The sequence below is a fragment of the Melozone crissalis genome, unplaced genomic scaffold, assembly GCF_028551555.1.
Source record: "Melozone crissalis strain CALT ecotype California unplaced genomic scaffold, PUWL_Pcris_2 ptg000004l_1, whole genome shotgun sequence".
In the NCBI taxonomy this organism is placed as follows: Eukaryota; Metazoa; Chordata; class Aves; order Passeriformes; family Passerellidae; genus Melozone; species Melozone crissalis.
This window is the reverse complement of record NW_026535782.1, coordinates 2623270-2640496: the sequence shown is the minus strand read 5'-3', so window position 1 is coordinate 2640496 and position 17227 is coordinate 2623270. Positions and strand designations below refer to the sequence as shown.

Sequence of the window (17227 nt, the reverse complement as noted above, 5' to 3'; positions counted from 1 at the left end):
AGCCCTGGGTTCAAACTGGAAGATATTTTGAGCAGCTTTGCTATTAATGATAACTCCATTTTTGTAACAGAGCTTATTTTTGGTCATGCCCTCATTTCAAGCATTGGGAGAAAGAAGGAGAAAAATAAGGAAATAAATTCAGTCTCACTTTACCTCATTAAGACTTGATAATATTGTGCTATATTTAAATGCTTCCACATTCCTACAGCATCACTGACTATCAGACAGATATCCAAGATATGTAGGGGTTTTTTGTATAAATACATGGTACTAACATCTGTAAACTTGGAGGAGATAAATGCATCAGGTTGGGTTTTTTTTTTCTCTAGAGAATACAAATTGTCGTGGCCTTCCAGTTTTATTGAAATGTGCTTGCAAAAGAAACAAAAAGTAGATTTGCCTCTGAGGAAAACCTGAAAAGTATGTAAGAGAGCAATAAAGTTAACTACTTGGGAACCTGAATCCATTTATAACTGCAAGCAGATGTGCTTCACACAAGCAGATGAAAATATGATTTACAAGTGCATGTTTTTGCTAGGATGTTTTTTCTGTCAAATGATCATGCTAATTTTGACTCATTTGCAACTTGATCTCCCATTTCTTAGGAAAAGTGAGGTTCCCTCAACTATACAAGAAACAAGGACAAGATTTATGTAGAATTAAAAAAAAAAAAAACATAAGGAAAACAAAAATGACAAAACCACCAAGGAGAAACATCACCAAACTGGTAATTCAATGGTAGTCAAGAACATGGTAATTTCAGATCTAGCAGCAATACCCTGTTTTCTGTTAGGTGTAAAAAAACCTGTAAATAACAAGTTGTGTCCAAGGATTTCCCAAATAAATAGTTAATGGGCTAATAATACAGAGGAGAATGATATGGGTTTGGCCTCTCAGTAGAGGCAGTGATGAGCTTTGATGCTGGTGGAACATGTTCCATGTCAAATAACGTGGAAAGTGCATGTTAGCACCCAAGAACCCAGTGAATCCAGGAATGGCAAAGTATCTGCAGTCACAGCTCACAAAAAGCATTCCAAACAGCTCTTGATGCAAAGAATCCATGTTTTGGAATACAAACGTCTGTCTTTGCACTGAATGTTCCATCCTTCCTAATATTACATAGCCTGTTCCCACAGTATATCAAATATGGGCTATTTATTAATTAAAACTTCAGTAGAAATGTTCTTCCAGGATCAAGCTTTGAGTGTCTTCATGGGATGGTGTGATGCCTGTGAGCCATATCTTTGCACTGACTAGATCTACTTGTCCATTTCTAGAGCAAAACTAGACTTCCCAGTCAATGGTTCTTCCCCCAATATTAAGGGAAGCTTCCATCTTCCTTCATACCCAGCAAGCAACAATTACTATAAAAAAGGCCAACTAATGCCTTTAAGAAAGAAATATTAGCAATAAGATAAATAACAGGGCTTCAAACTGTTCCACACAATTCAACAGGGAGGCTTCATGCAGGATTCCCTGAGAGCTGTCTCTCTGCTGTACACACTCCTCCTTCCCGAGTACATTTGGGCACAGACCCCTTTCTTAGACCTAAGAAAGAGCCTGAAGTGTCAGAGATCTTCTAGAACTCTACATATTTCTGGTTCTTTCCCTTTAAAACAGCAGTATCTGTTCTTCACTGCCAGAACTGAACTGAAGCATCAAGGTACATATCTGGGGTCAAAATCAAGACTTTGTCTCAGTTTCTAGAGAAAAGGGAGGAGAATATTAGCCAAAGAGATAAAATACATTCTTTTTAAGACATAGATGCTGATCCCTAGCTCTCCTGGAAATAAAATGAAACTTGGGGGGGCTTTTTGTTTGTTTGTTTGGGGCTTTTTTGGGTTTTTTTAAGGCATATAGGACTGTAAACTTGATTTTTTGTAAAGTAAATTTTCATACGAGAGATATAAATTAGTATAAATTATTAGTACCAGGGTACTAATAAAGTGATGTCTGCAGTTATTCACCTCCTATGATACACTTCAGTACTACTTTCCTCCATGCAGTAGATATTTTCACAGGATGTTTGAGTTTGAGCAGAAAAGGACAAAAAAGTTTTCCTCTTATGATGCTCTATGCCTAAGACATTATCCTCAGTGGTCTTCCTTCCATCCTGAGGCATAACTGCCTGTGAGGAGAATACAAGAGAAATGGAGTTTCAGAATATAATTCTGCATCTACTAAAAGCTGGAAATGGGCCATACAGGAATTGTTTGGGAGAATTCCTTCTGCTTGCTTCAATCACATCTCAACAGACAGTAAACATCTTCAGTAAGTGACCTCTGAGGGGAGAAATTGTGGAACAATTCATGGAGGTGACAGAAAAGAGAGTTGTATTTACTCTGAGCCAAAAGCACTGTCCAACAGCATGCAGATCTGTGCATTTGGAAAGATTTCCATCTTTACCAATTTTCTTCATCATTGCAACTGATGAATCCATAAAAGAAAATAGGTTTAAATCTCTCCAGATAATCCTTCCTGTTTACAGGTTATTTACATTACACCTGGATGATACACTCTAAGTGTCTCTAGAGACTGGTATATTTTAATGGGTCATTTGTTCCAGACCTTTTCTCTTGTTTTCAACTTAGACAACTACGAAAAAAAAAGCCCAAAAACCCAGCAAACCAAAACCTTCAGCATTTTTAAAATGTGGTATAATTAAAGTATAATTGCTGCTACTTTTAGTGACCATTCATAGAGCTAATTAACATCAGTGTATCAAAAATATGCTGGGCTACATTACTCTTCTGAAAGACCACTGCAGTCAGTTCAATCTGGACGGGTTGCTTTTTGATTAAAAAAAAAAAACAAAAGCACTTTATTACTGTCTGAAAACTTTCAAGAAGATGTGTTCAGAAGGAATTATTTCAAAGAGGAAGACGATTGTTCGTAAGACTGTGGTTAGTCTGAAAAGTCATTTTGCAAAACAATCAGAAATTAATGGAAAAAAAGAAATTTCCTCCTGACAGTAAAATTATTATTGTTTGTACCCATGAGTTCTATAAATGTTTCACTCCAAAGGAACAAAACTGTTTCTGTGACTTATTCTAGAATACACAGTAAGTGCATGGCAGAACTCAGAAACAGATTATCTTCAGTCCTGCTCTGCTAATACAAAATACTTATCGTGGCAGAACAATGGGATAGACTGCTATTATTCATGAAACAGATCATCCAAGACAAGGGAAAAAAGAGATTATACCACATAAGCTCCAAAACTCCAGATCCTCAATGTTTTGTTGAATAATCAGGCTTTCTAAAACCCACCGGTACCCATATCTCTTAGAACAAAAATAATGCTTTATTTGGTGAGACACTTTAACATTTAAAAAGATACTTTCAGTGGAAGGTCTTAATCCTTCTGATTTTGTTGATTCTTGCAGTCATTGTCCGGCAGTTTAAGTTTATTTAAAACAATACATAAATTGAGTTAATCCAAAATCCAGAATAAAACTAAAATGAAACTGTAGTCCAGTTTGAGATGAACAGAGACCCCCTCCTGTGTGGCCGAACCTCTTCCCAGCCTCTCCCTCCCACAATACTTTCAGAAGTGTGTATTATAGATGACCCTTTGTAGTTGAATGAATTTGGCCCTGTAGGACAAATGCTAACAAGGATGAAATTTGTCTTGTTATTTCTGACTCAGCTTTTGGCACTGTGAATCAGTGCCTAAATTAAAAAGGAAAAAAAAAAAAAAAAAGAAAACAAGTCTAATAAAGAAATCCATGTTCATAAAATGCTAAACAGAATGATTAAATCCTTTCCCAGGGTGAATAAACAGATGTAATGGTCAAACAGTTCAGTCAAACAAATTGGATACTTAAATGTGATTATTATGGAAGGTCACCTACTGCTTTAAAGCCGTTCTGTATTGCAAAAAGGAGGATATTGTTATTTGACAATATTGGAAGTTTATATTCATCAATTGTGTTAAGAGATCTAACAAAAATGTATTACTTTAAATCATTATTTACTATGTGATTATTATTAGTATGCAGCTGCATACTAATACATACAGAAATATTCAGAAATTATTTATTTACTGCCAATGAACTAGGGAGGAATTTTTGATCCATTAAAGCAGTAGCAGCATTAGCACACTAGTCAGGCACAGGATGTACCCAGATGTAACTGCACAAAACAGGCTCTACTCTCCATCCTGCATCTCCATTGTGTCAGTAGCCAGCCTACACCAGGGGCCAGGAGCCCAAGCATCTAAAACTGGGGAACTCCATAAATTTCAGTTGAGATAATGCTAGTTTTGCTCAGCTGGTTCCAGAATGTGTGCAATTTTCAAATTATGACCACATGGTCTTGCTTGGGGGTAGGAGAGGTTACCTCTCTGGACGAAATTTGTGCTTGTGTGGTCTCTGAAGATCCCAGCGCTGACACTCCTTGCCTGTCTCGGTGTGATCCATTGGCCCCCTGTAACTCTCTCCATTGCAGGTCATGCATTCAACTAGGAAAAAAAAAATGGACACTAGTCATTTACTACACTAATGCTTATATCATAAAAAAAAAAACCAAACATAAACAAAACAAAAAAAAAACACCCCCCCCAATAACCCCCCACCAAATTAAAACCAAACCACCCCCCCAAAAAAAACCAAAAACAAAACCACAAAAAACTACAACCAAAACCAAAACAAAACCAAAGAAATCAACATAAAAAACCCCAAAGTGTCATTGTTTTTATATAATGATATTAACCTAAAGAGGTACTAAAAAAGTATATGTTTCTGCTGGGTTGGTATGTGTAATGCCCTTCAGAATATAATTTTATCTGTTAATGCTAATTCAGATGCTTAAATTTTATATCACTTTATAGGACACTTAACAGTTTCGAAGCAGGTAGAGGGGACCTATTAGAGGCATTCATGCTCCTACCATTCTTTTATTAACCTTACTTACAGTTGATAAGAGACAGAGACACATAGCTAAGGAAGAAGTATTTTTAAAGGTGATATTACCTAATTATCACCTAATTATTTTTCTAAATCACTCTAAGTCACAGTATAATTGCAGTAAAAGTTTAAGTGCAGAATATTGGCGAAATCCCAATTTTAGTGCAGTAAAGTATGTCTCTTTATATATCCAGAGCACTTCCAGCTATGTATGATACTGTATCTTTTTGAAGATAATGGTTTTTGGCAGCTTAAACTAAGATACGTTTTCAGTTTGGTAAGGTGGATAGGGTGCATGGAGGGAGAGTGGTCAAAAGTTACCAAAGGAATTTGAAAGCATTGTTGAACAAAATTTACAATGAAAGGTCTGAAAATATTAAAAAAAAAAAAAATCACCAGAATTTACTGTAGACAAACTTATCATGTACTCCCTAATTACCGTAATTGTAAGGGAGGATCATTTAGAAAATACTATTTTAAGGAATTACAGATATCACAAACCATCAGCTACCAAAGTCTTCATCCTAAATTGAACTCCAGACCAAATATCCCATTTACAGTTCACATAAGTTTATCTTTAAATGATAGATTCTAGCAAATTCTCAAGCTCTGTGTAAATTATTCTATTCCTCCTTCTCTTTCTTTCTCCCATCCAGTCTCCCTCTCTCCCTCCCTCTCCTCTTCCTTTCCTAAGGACAGCACAGCTATTGCATGTAACACATTAGCAGGAAAATTAAAGGCATCCTATCTTGAAAATTTAAATAAGTTGATTGACTGGAACTGAATTGGCTGATTAGCAAGATTTAAGAGCTTAATTTGGAGGTTAACAGAACTTAAAAGTCAACAAATGCAATGGTGCATATAAAGTGTCTTTCAAATTCTGTGACTTGAAAGTCAAATGGGGTTGGATTTGCTAAGTTATACTTATTTACAGTATTTATTCAAAAAGCAAAATGCATGCTTATCCTAAGCCTTCATCTTGTAATCTAGTATCTGTATTTTCATCAAAAAGAAGACGAAAAGCTGATTTTACCATGGAATGGCACTAGATGATTTTATCACATAGTAATACTGAAATTGTAATGGATTCACTATTGACTAGACCAGCAAAAAAAAAAAAAGGATCACATTTGTGTGATCAGCACAACTTCATTGTTCAAGCTCCTCCATAACCTGAAAAAAGCTGCTGAGCCTGAAACCTTCCAGCACACTGGAATTCCACAGATCTCCTCTTCCTCTAACAATTTCTTTTTTTGCTATATGAGTTACTCTTACTGAGAAATTACCCATTCTTTCTCTAAAGGCCACGAGCAAGTGATTGCTGGGAGCTCTGAGCAGAGGAGGCAGCTTTCTGCAGGAGCTGTGCTGGGTTACCTTCTGAGCACAGGGGGATGTCACAGACTTCGTGGCGCGTCTCTGGGCTGGTGGTGAAGCACCACGGGCCCCCCTCTTCCCCTCGGGGGTTCCGGCAGTAGTTTTCCCTCAGGTCTTTTCCCCGATAGCTCGAAGGCAAAAAGCTAGTTTTAAAATGACAATCATTACAGTATAAGAGCATGCAAAGGTTGGGGTTAATCATACTATTTTTACAAACAGTTAGAAACAATCACATCTCTGCTTCCTTCTCCCTCCACCCTGTCTAAGCAAATGCACACACCCAAATATCTGTCCGTACACAAATACACATCTTCAGTTGGGATTACTCAACCTAAATGGCCTAAATCTGGGACAATTTGTCTAGCCCATAGCGTGCTCAAGAGAGTTTTACTCCCATCCCTCAGCTGTCCAGAGACAGCTATCTAGGGCAGAGCCAGAGGCAGTCACACACTCCCTGCCAGCTTGCACTGTGTTCTCCTTCTGGAGCTCTGGGTGCATAGGGGCAGATTGGGTCTGTAACCACATGAGGGCTGTCTCTCCTGTGCATGTTGGCACACACAACTGGTCCAGCTGGGTTCAGAGCTCATCTACAATGTGAAACCCACAAGTAGAGAAACCTCTTTGCATCCCTGGTCAGGCAGCAGCAAGAACTGATCAGCAGCAGCATGCGAGTGTGACCAAGTCTGTGCTACACCTCACTGAGTGGCTTTCACTGCCTGAAACCAGGAACTGCTTTGTATTTCAGCACACGAGATTTCCCCAGATGCCACTTTAGCTGTTCTTAGCTAAAAAATGTTCATGTTCATTTAGCATGTTCCTTCATGCTCTGCCACACTGTTGTCACCTTAGGGTCCGCTACTTACAGACCCACTCATAATTGCACTGCGTGTGTTCAGACATTTAACAAAACTCCAGCTGACTTAACATGTCCAGGATCAAGGTGTTTTCTTCTCAGGTATCTGTGAAAGGATGTGCTTACATCTAGAGAAACCATGCCATATACAGTGACACACACACACTTCATATAATATAGTAATGCACCTTTTATTCTAGAAGTATCTAATATTTTATTTGGAGTGCTTTGGGAGAGAGAATTAAGAAGAAAATTTTGGCATGACGTTTTATTCAAGTTTTATTCCCATTAATGAAATACTTAAACTAACTGATGTGAAAAATACCACTTTTAATTACTTTGAGGTTCTAGTCAATGCAGTATGGAAACATCATATAAAGATGCTACTTTATTTTTGGTGCTTGAAGAGATTAATTTTTATGTCATTCCTGCTGCCTATGAAAGTGATGCTTCTTTTTTTTCCCTCTGTAGTCTTATAATGAAAGTATCTCAAACTTTCTTAATTAAAGACTCTCAGGTGAACATTTTTGATGAGACATTCACACCTGCATATTGGTTAATGTGGTATATCAGTGCCTATTAGAATATTCTATTTAACTTTTCTGCTCATTAGAAAATATAGGGAAAATGCATCTCAAATTACATCAGATATACTGTAAGAACATTAAAAAAATGTCTAAATGAGTAGCACTAGAGAGTAAGATGGGTCAGATATATAAATGGCTTCAACAGATACTGAAGAAAAGTTCTTGAGAGAGGAAAAGATGAGTTGCAGTAAAGATCTACCCAGAAATGGAAGAAAGGGCCACTCCTAAAAATGATGATTTAGTTCATCTCCATTAGGTAAGGAAAGAAAATAAAAAAAGCCAAAAACTGAAGCCAGTAGGAGTAATGGTAAAAACAGATTCAACCACACAAAAGCCATGGAAACTAGCCAAAAGTCTACAAAGCATTGGTCTGCTCTTTGACCATTTCTCTTTTTGACCTTTATACATTGGATTTTTTAATTTAAAACTCTCTAAGAGTCTTAAATTTGTACTAGGATGGAGATGAAAATAATAGAAAGCAGAGTTTTGCTGGGAATCTCTGTGTTCTGATGGAATACAAATAAAAATATGACTTGCTAGATTGAAGTAAAAGTTTAAAGTTTCAAGATGTTTCAATCCTTCCTAGAAATATAATTCAAAATCATTAAAATACGTTTCTCCTTTAAATATGAAAAAGGAATTTATTTTCCAATGGCACTTTGTGATAATCAGCTGTTGAGAAAAACCAACCTACAAGGCTAAGCCTTTTGTACTAATAAGTTCCAAACACACCACTACTGTCTGCTTCTTTCCACCTCCCTCATGTCTCTGATGATGAAATCATATTTTCTGATGTTGAAAAACAAAATTAGCATGCAGCCACCTCATTTATCCGGTGACCTTTTAAAAATTAAACCCATTGCACAAGGCAGGAGAACAGTCACTCTCATAAAATCCATCACAGAAGAGTGGCTGTCTAAATGCAATGGATACAACTGTGAATGTGATAAAACTGTGTATGCTTTGTATTAAAATGCAATTTAGTGATAATATGTGTGCTATCTAGACACTTTCCTTTCTCTTATTATATGACGTCACATGTATGTTATGTAGAATAAATGCTCATTTTTGCTTTGGTTATAATGATTAAGAATTCTGTCACTTCTGAAATATGAAGATATCTAATTCAAGGTGCTGAGTCTCAAGAAGTCATTTTTGTGGGATCTGGTGGTGTTTATGGTTTGCTCCCAGTTAAGAACAGGTCTGGTCCCAAACTGAGGTGCAGACACTGCTGTCTATACTGTAAGAGCCAAGTCCAGTAAGTCTAAGCCTGAGGCTCAGCTTTGTAACACATCATAAGAGGACAGAATTCAACTATCCTTTGCCTTTTAATGTTGTTCCAAGATATCCTCTTGCACACTGGATTGATTTGGTCAGGACAGGACTGAGCAGTGCAGAACCCAGTTCCTCAGCAGCCATCTCCAGTTTGGCTCCTCCTAAACAAATTGCTGACCCTGGGAGTCTGGAGCAAAAGGCAGCAATGTGGATAGCAAAATTATGGGTGAAAGGACATTTTGGTTTTGTCTCTTAAAGTTTTATTATCTACATGGTTAAAGCCAGTACAAAAGAGTTTAAAGAGGAGTGGTAAAAGAGTACACCAGTAGTTTGTAGTTCTTTAACTGGTTTCTGGGAACATTTATTGGGGATGAGTCTGTTTTTACCATTACTCTTACTGGCTTCAGGTTTTGGCTTCCTTCTCTTTTTCCTTAGCCAATAGAGTTCAACTGGATTTACTCTCAAGGTGTAAGTTTGGCCTTGTTTCTCACTGTACCAGATCCTACTCTGAAAAGATAAGTCCTGTATGTGCTCCCCCCGTTTTTAGCTTGTATAATCTGAAGGGAAGGATTTGAAAAGCCTCTTCAGTCCTTTCCATGGATTTGTTGCCTGGCCTAAGTGCTCCATAGAGCAACATATTTCATAAATAACAGAGAGTTGACAGTAACTATGTAAAATATACTAACAATGCACTAAGCAAATAGGTGATCTACTGTCTCCTGCTTCCTAATAAAGTGGTTTTCAAAATTGCTTATTCCTTGGGAGTTGATTAGAAAACAGTGATGAACTTCTAGACCTTGGGCTGAAATAATGCAGATGTTTTGTTTCTGCCAGTAGCTAAGAGATCAAAAGGATATAAACAGCTAAAAAAAACAACTACCAAAAAAACACAGGAAAGAAAGAGATACAGACACACAGGCTGGCATTAGGAGAGAACTTTTTGGAGAAAGTCCAAGATAGGGATTTTCTGGGATCTGGAAAATGGCATCTCTTGGACAAAGGCAAGAATATACCTAAGAGATTTTGTTTTCTAATGTTAGTTTTCCCATAAATTCTTATGCTTTATGGAAGCTCTCTGGGCACTATTCCCATTGTCTCTGCTCCTGAACTCTTACCTGTGCTCATGGGGGATCATTGAATTCCAGGCCTGACACTGGATACCACTTTTGGTAACAGATATTGTTCCTTTATAGTCTGCTCCTTTTCCAATGATACAATTTCTGACATAATCTATTGAAATAAAAGAGAAGAAAATGAGAGATTTGGTTTATGTATGAAAAATTAAAGCTCATCTTCTGCTTTCACATAAAATAATATAATTATTACCATTTCCCTTCTAAATCTTAAAAATACTGTTTATTTGTTGACATAGATGCCTATCTTTTTTTTTTTCCTAAATATTGATCACTATCTGACCCCCAAAAAATTCTGGAAAAGTTTCCAATGTATCTGATTGAAAAAACTCCATGTCTGAGGACTTATGTATCCCACTCATCAGTACAGAAGAGCAATATTAAGTAATAAATGGTAACTCACACAAGCTCATACTGAGCTGCTCAGCAGCAAACTGAAGTAGAAAACTGAAACTAGTATGTATGACAGTAGGCAAATATGTAGATTTGAAAACTGGTACCAACAGCAAGTATATAGACAAGTTTGCATGACAGCAAACTCAGGACATGTGTAAATAAAACTGTAGGATGCATCTTTCAAAATGCATGAAAGCATCCATGCCTAGGATGGATCCTACAGCCAAAAAATCACTGACTGACCTCGGGGGTTTTTTTTCCCCTCCCTAGCTGGGAAAACAAAATCAGTAAATAAATCAGTTACCCTTCTTTTCATACAGATCAAACGCATGGTCTTGCTTCTTTCTCACACCATTTGTCAAGCTGTTGAAGGATAACCAATGGCACCGTTTTGTAACTCTGTCATAAGCAAAGGCCCTGCAAAGAAAATCTGGATGAGAAAAAAATCTCTGCGTGGTTTACAATAATGACACATGGCCTGCCAAGGAGCATGCAATGACATCAGATTTATTTTTACTGGGAAAGTCAGAGAAACAGTCCAAATTACTATTTAAACCCACAACTGTGCTGACAAGAGCAAAGAAACAAAGAAATTAAATTGATGTGGTCATTACATTAAATACCAGTTTGGTTGTTCACACTAATCTAAGAGTTCCCTTGTCATTAAAGATCTTTATTTTAAAACTTAGATAAATGTGACTGAGACAGCATTTGTGTCCTCAGTTACGCTGCTCCCTGGGAAAAAAAACCAAAACTGTGAAGACTCAAACATCATCTTTGCTGTCCTTACAATATGCCTCTGAAATAGTTAAAGTATCTCACACTGATGGATTGAGGAAAATTCAACACAAGGAATCTGTTTCTTGCCTAGAACAACAGAGCTGTTTAAAAACAAGATTATTTTTATTTGTATTTTTATTTAACAAATAAACTGTGATAGTGTACCTAGAATTTTTCTTGCTCACTTTTATTTTCTTTTTTTTTTTCTCTTTATCAAACTGCTTTCTAGGAGTGAATACAATGTGTGCCGAATTGACTAGATATGGGGGAGGGCAAGAAAGACAAACAAAACCACAGAGTAAAAACACTTTATTTCAATACTTGAAATTAAAAATGCTGACCGTTTTCTCCTAAAACAGTTTTGAAAGGATAGTCTTTAACTAGAGGTAAAATATTTCAAAGGATTTTAAAACCACAGTTAACCGCCCTGGAGGGGGCAACTTTTTTCCCTAATTTTTCATTTGAACAAAATAAAAAATAACTGACATTATTTCCTTTAGTCTACCATAAAATCTACATTTTTGTCACTCATCCCATACCTTCTGAGATATTTTATTCTGATCTGAGAAGGCATTTTAACACTACTTGATAATATCCAAGAGTCACACAGATTTCTTACACTTCATCCATACTTTGTCTATGCCATATTCTTCAGCACTGCATCCTTCAACAAAAAGTTCCTTGATCTTCATTTAATTCACCATACAAGCTTTCTGTGTGAGATCTTGCTGGCTTCAGTTAAAAATGCTACAAGATCCTATCCAATCTCCCCAGTCTTCTCTCTTTCAAACATCTTCTTCATTATCGTTTCCATCACCAAACAGATTTTTCATCCAACTGCTCTCTCTACTCTGTTGACTCCAAATGTTTCCAACCTGCTAACCTTCATCCCTCTGCCCTTGTGCAGCCTTCTGTTCTCTTCTGGCTGATTCTCAAATTCGAGCATATCCAAGTGCCTCTAACTCCATCACTCACAAAAATATCCTTGACCTTTCCTGCCTTTCCAATTACATTCTCGTTTCCGCTCCTCCCTCCTAAAGTGGGAATGCAGAATGCACTGTTTACAAACTATTCTTCCAGTTTTTGCCTTTCAGTTGCCTTTTGGTTTCTTTCCAGTTTGGCTTCAACCAGTTCTGCACATAAAAGTTTGCAACAATCTTTTCTTGGACCCAAATCTGGAGGGTTTTTATATCTCCAAAGTCAACATATTTGAGCGAATTCTTGGACTTTCTTCTACTGATACTGCCGACCACAACAATTTTTTTTTTTGGTTTCTCTTTGTGCTGAGGTAGTCTGTAGATTTTCTTGCAGGTGCTAAAATTCTGTTGTCTATACTGAAATCCCTGCCTGGGTAAATACAGGCACTCCAAGCAGATAATAAAGGATAAGAAAGTGACAACTTTGCAGCTAAGGAATGGACACATCTGCAAAAGTCACCTTTATAGTAAATAAAAGAGTAACTGTAGTGATTTTTTTCATCCATACTGTTTGTTTGGGGAAAAACCCCAAAGATGACTGTAGGAAAACAGAGGGAGTTTCACTGCTAAGGGTCGTGAAACAAAGGAACAGAACAGTTCAGCAGCAGCTTGATAATACTGATAGGGAAGGCAGAAAAAGAGGCTCAGAGATTTATTAAGTCAAAAACACAGTATAAGTGAATCTCAGGAGTTCTTTGATGGAGGATTTTAGGAATAATGTTATGAAAACAAAACAAGTCTAGATAAGGATCTTGTAACTCAGCTGGAAATGAACAATATCTGTGTAAGCATGACGGCAAAGGGAATAGAGTAAGTATCTGTTCTCAAAAGTTACATATATTAGCTTCAACAAAAAGTGCTAGAGTTAAAATCATCAAGGATTAATGATTAAACAATAAAATACTCAAAATTTACTTGCATGTGACACAGAAACTCATTATGAAGAAATAGAAAGCTGTCTTAATTTCCCCCCTCCTCCAGAAAATAAGGAGTACCTGAACCTTTACAAGACTGTAGTGCCTGAAATCTGCTACTTTTACCACTTTCTGGCAAAAAAGAAACTTAACACTGTTCCTGCTTGTGTACCTCACAGTGCACAGGCACAGATGTTGTTGCTCCCAATACTACTGTCCCAATTATGTTACAAAGCAATTCCATTTTTAATTCTTACATAAAGCTTACACACAGAAAATAAAACATCAGTGCTGTGACCCAAGTGATGGAGAACTGCTGTGTAGATGTGGAGTATAAGAATCAAGCCATGAAAATGTCAATAAACATAGGAAGTTTCAAGTCTCATATTTCAAGCATTTAAAATGTAATTTTGTGTTACTTCTTATTTTAGAATGCTCCCACAGCAGGCAGGAAGCTAATTGGTTTTCCTTTAAGTTGGCAACAAATTTCACCTTGTAATAACCATGTACTGGTATGAAGTTAAAGACTGGGATCCTGGAAATAAAGGGGAAACATTAGTAAACACTGGATCCTTTAAAAGGGAACACATGCAAAATGTATGTTTACAGTAGCATCAAAGAACAGTTCACACTGCAAAAGGATCCATATGGGGCCAAAAGGGAAACCACAAAAACGTTCTGAAATCCCTGTAAAGAAAATCCCATGTACTCTGTGCATAATGGTAGCACAGGCAAGACCTCATCACCTACATCTCTACTCCTAAAGCAAGTTTTTAGCACCTTCCCTGCTAAAAGCCCACCAGGGAAAGCAGGAATTCAGAGAGTAAGTCATCAGGATCTGCAATTCTTCTCCAGATTCAGTGTAATGTAATTGCATGACAGATTGCCATTCTGTTATCTGTGAGCAGGGCTTTTCCAAGCTGTACTCTCAAAGTCCCTCATGTCTCCTTTATGTTGTTGCATTGATTCATTAAGGGAGAAATTGCCCCCTAAGATATCCATCAGATACTTCGTAAAAATAAAAGGCTACAAAACATGAAAACATTTTAAAAATTCTGAGAGACTTTAAATTAATTTTATTATAAAAGAGACTAGACACATATATTAACTTGCTCTTTATTTTCAGAACACAAAAGATAGCATCTGGAGCAACTACAAGTGGCTTGAGACAGTTTTCCTAAACCGATGCTAGAATATAAAATTGTTGTTTTCTTGGAGTTATTCAGAATTTGTTTTATACTGTGATACTTAATTTTGCAATACTTCTTGCTGCTGCTCATCAGAACTCAAGGATGTCTTGCTGTATTGAATACAACCTGATCCTTTTGGCAATGACATCAGTGGAAGCCCTGCCAATAGGGAAAAGTGTGGCTTGTACCAGGTGAAAAGTATTAGTGCCTGGAAAATATTTTCTATCTGAAAAAAGTTATCTCTGCTCATTATTTACACATACAAACAGAGTACAGAATGATACAAAGGAGATCTTGCAACAATGGAATTAAAGGTTTACTGGAGGATTTAATCACAGTTGAGAACCTTCTCTACCAAGGAAGAATATTTGTTGACACATTTCATCCAGTTTCCATTTGTACCAATTGTCAAAATTGTTTTATGTTTCAAGTTCAGGCTCACATTTAGCCCAGTACTCACCAGCACAGAAGTCATCCACTCTCTCCAAGATCTTCTGCAATACCTTTCCTTGACTGCTAAAGGTCTAGACTAAGAGAGTCCAGGGGGATCATGTAAGTCTAATATGTCAGAAAAATGATATTGATTTGTTCCAAAAAATAGTGGAGAGTGTGTAAAAGGCAGACAAGTGATCAGCTGCATGATGTGTTTCTAAGAGACAACAAATGCTGAAGGATAGCCATCCACAGCCCAGGTTTGATTCCATTGTATCAGATTCACAGTACTTGCCAGTGAACTTCTGCAGGGCATGTATCTGTGCTCCATGTGTGAGGGTCTCATTGATTTCAGCAGGAGCAATGTGCAAAGAATGAAGACAGAATATGGTCTGAAGTGGTGCTGAAACACTGCAGCTGTGACGTGCGACAATAACCATTTTATAAGAGACATGAAAATCTCAGAAATGTTCACCTAATGCTACATTGCGGCCCAAGTGATCAGCATCTTAACATGAGTACATTTCTTCAGCTACGTTTTGGAAAAGATTACTGATTGGACAAGCTAAGAAGGCACAAGCTAAGAAGACAGACAACTCAGACAAAGCCTCAGACTGACACTCTCTGGACAGGTAGAGCAAGGTCACTGAAATCAAAAATCACAATCTTTAGGTTGTTCTCAGTACAAGCTACCATTGATGACAATCACAGAGAGATCTTTGATCAAAGCCTGTTATACCTGTTTCCTTAGGGAAAAAAAACAAACAAAAGAGATACATAACTTACTTGCAAGTGAAGGAAAGGCCCTTGTTCCTGCTGCATCTCTTTGCACATTGCTCTGTAGTATTTAACAGCTTTGTTTTTACTTCCAGTGTTTTGTTTACTTTAATGAGCATCAACTCTCCTGTTTTTTTGAAGTCATGAAGAGGATTTCTCTTTTTGCCTTTGCCCTCTAAAAATAGAAATGAAGAATAATAAGAAAAGAACACAACAAAATAAAATATTCTTAAGAAGACTGCTGAGATTAAGGATGGCATTAGATACGGATAACATTTTCTAGGAATTATCTTCAGAACCTAAAGCATAGAGAATCTCACAAAAATAGGGTATAAGCATATACTGCAGAAGAATAGATTATTTCAGACAATGACTTCCATTTTAAAAACCAAAATAGTAGGAAATACAGCAAAACCAGTTTCAAATAAAGACTTGCATAATACTGTAAAAAGGGCAAAAGGAAAAGTTCTCATGCTTTATTAATTTTTTTCAGAACCTGCAAAATATGCCCAGTAATTATCTGAGACCTTGTAAATATTTCCATGAGAAGCTCAAGTGAAAAAGAACATCACTTGCTGAGTGCAAAAAGCAGTTCTTAAAACAATATACTTATCACAAATTGTGAAAAAAAATGGACTCTGGAAGTGACACAAAGTAATCATCTCACTGCTCCAGTGAAGTCTCAGTGTGAGTGTTGTGTCCAGTCTAAGTGTGACTGAACTAGAGTTGTAGCTCACAGAAAAGATTATAAGGTCAGACAGAGGCCATAGCATGGAAACAGTCTGCAGTGTTGCAAAGATTCCTGCAAAAATGAACACGATGATCTTGTTTCCATGTCTCTATTGAAAAGCCCAGAGGAAGAGGTATCAAATGGAGGGAGGAAGATTGGCTAAAGATGTCTGGCTAAAGTGCAAGTAGAAAGGTCTTTGATATCTGCAAGAAAATTCCAGAATTTTCCCAATATTTATTTATATTTTTGCTTTACATTCCATGAAAACCAGTCTACCAGTGAAGGCTATTCCATTGTCTCTGAAGACAGATGAGCACATCTGGAGATAACTGTCCCTATTCTGTCAGATGAGTAACACAGGGAGAATAAATTGCCCTGTGGATCTATTTCTCCTATTTCACTCAGTGATCCCAGATGATCTTTTTGGATTAGATGGCTTATCCACGTAAGGTTAGGTGAAAAAATTCCTCCCTAGTTTACAGAGTAGATAATAGTATTTTCCGTAACTTCTTTCCATGTAACTGTATTCACAGCTGTCCTTTCATTTTTCTCTACAGACTATGCAACAATAATAGAACACAAATGCTCAGGTTCAATTTATTAAATTTCACCAGAGCTTTTCCAATAGAGAAAACCTCAGCCTGGTGCTCTGAACAGATCCTCATGCACATGCAGAGTGCACTTAGGCCAGTAAATTTTGCTTGTTGCACTCTGCAGAAGCCCAGAATAACTGTAAATTGCAGTAGCTGAGGCTCTGGAGGAGGAACTGCCATGAACTGGAAACCCAAAGAGAGCCTAGGAGTGTTCCCTCTGCAGAACTTCCATCCTGATCACTGAGTTCCCATTTGCACTGGATTCAGCTAAATCACACCTCTCAGTGGTGAGTTATCCCTAAAACATCT

General features: G+C 37.1%; 1 protein-coding gene across 1 annotated transcript in view; it reads right to left on the bottom strand.

Annotated features, from left to right (window-relative positions):
* HGF (hepatocyte growth factor) overlaps positions 1-17227 on the bottom strand; it is a 53036-nt gene that overhangs the window by 25424 nt on the left and 10385 nt on the right. The window contains exons 2-6 of the mRNA XM_054274029.1: positions 15605-15770; positions 10830-10942; positions 10112-10226; positions 6282-6424; positions 4342-4462 (exon numbers count right to left, since the gene is read on the bottom strand). Of these exons, the coding sequence (XP_054130004.1) occupies positions 4342-4462; positions 6282-6424; positions 10112-10226; positions 10830-10942; positions 15605-15770 (658 nt within the window). The remainder of the gene's footprint in view (positions 1-4341; positions 4463-6281; positions 6425-10111; positions 10227-10829; positions 10943-15604; positions 15771-17227) is intronic.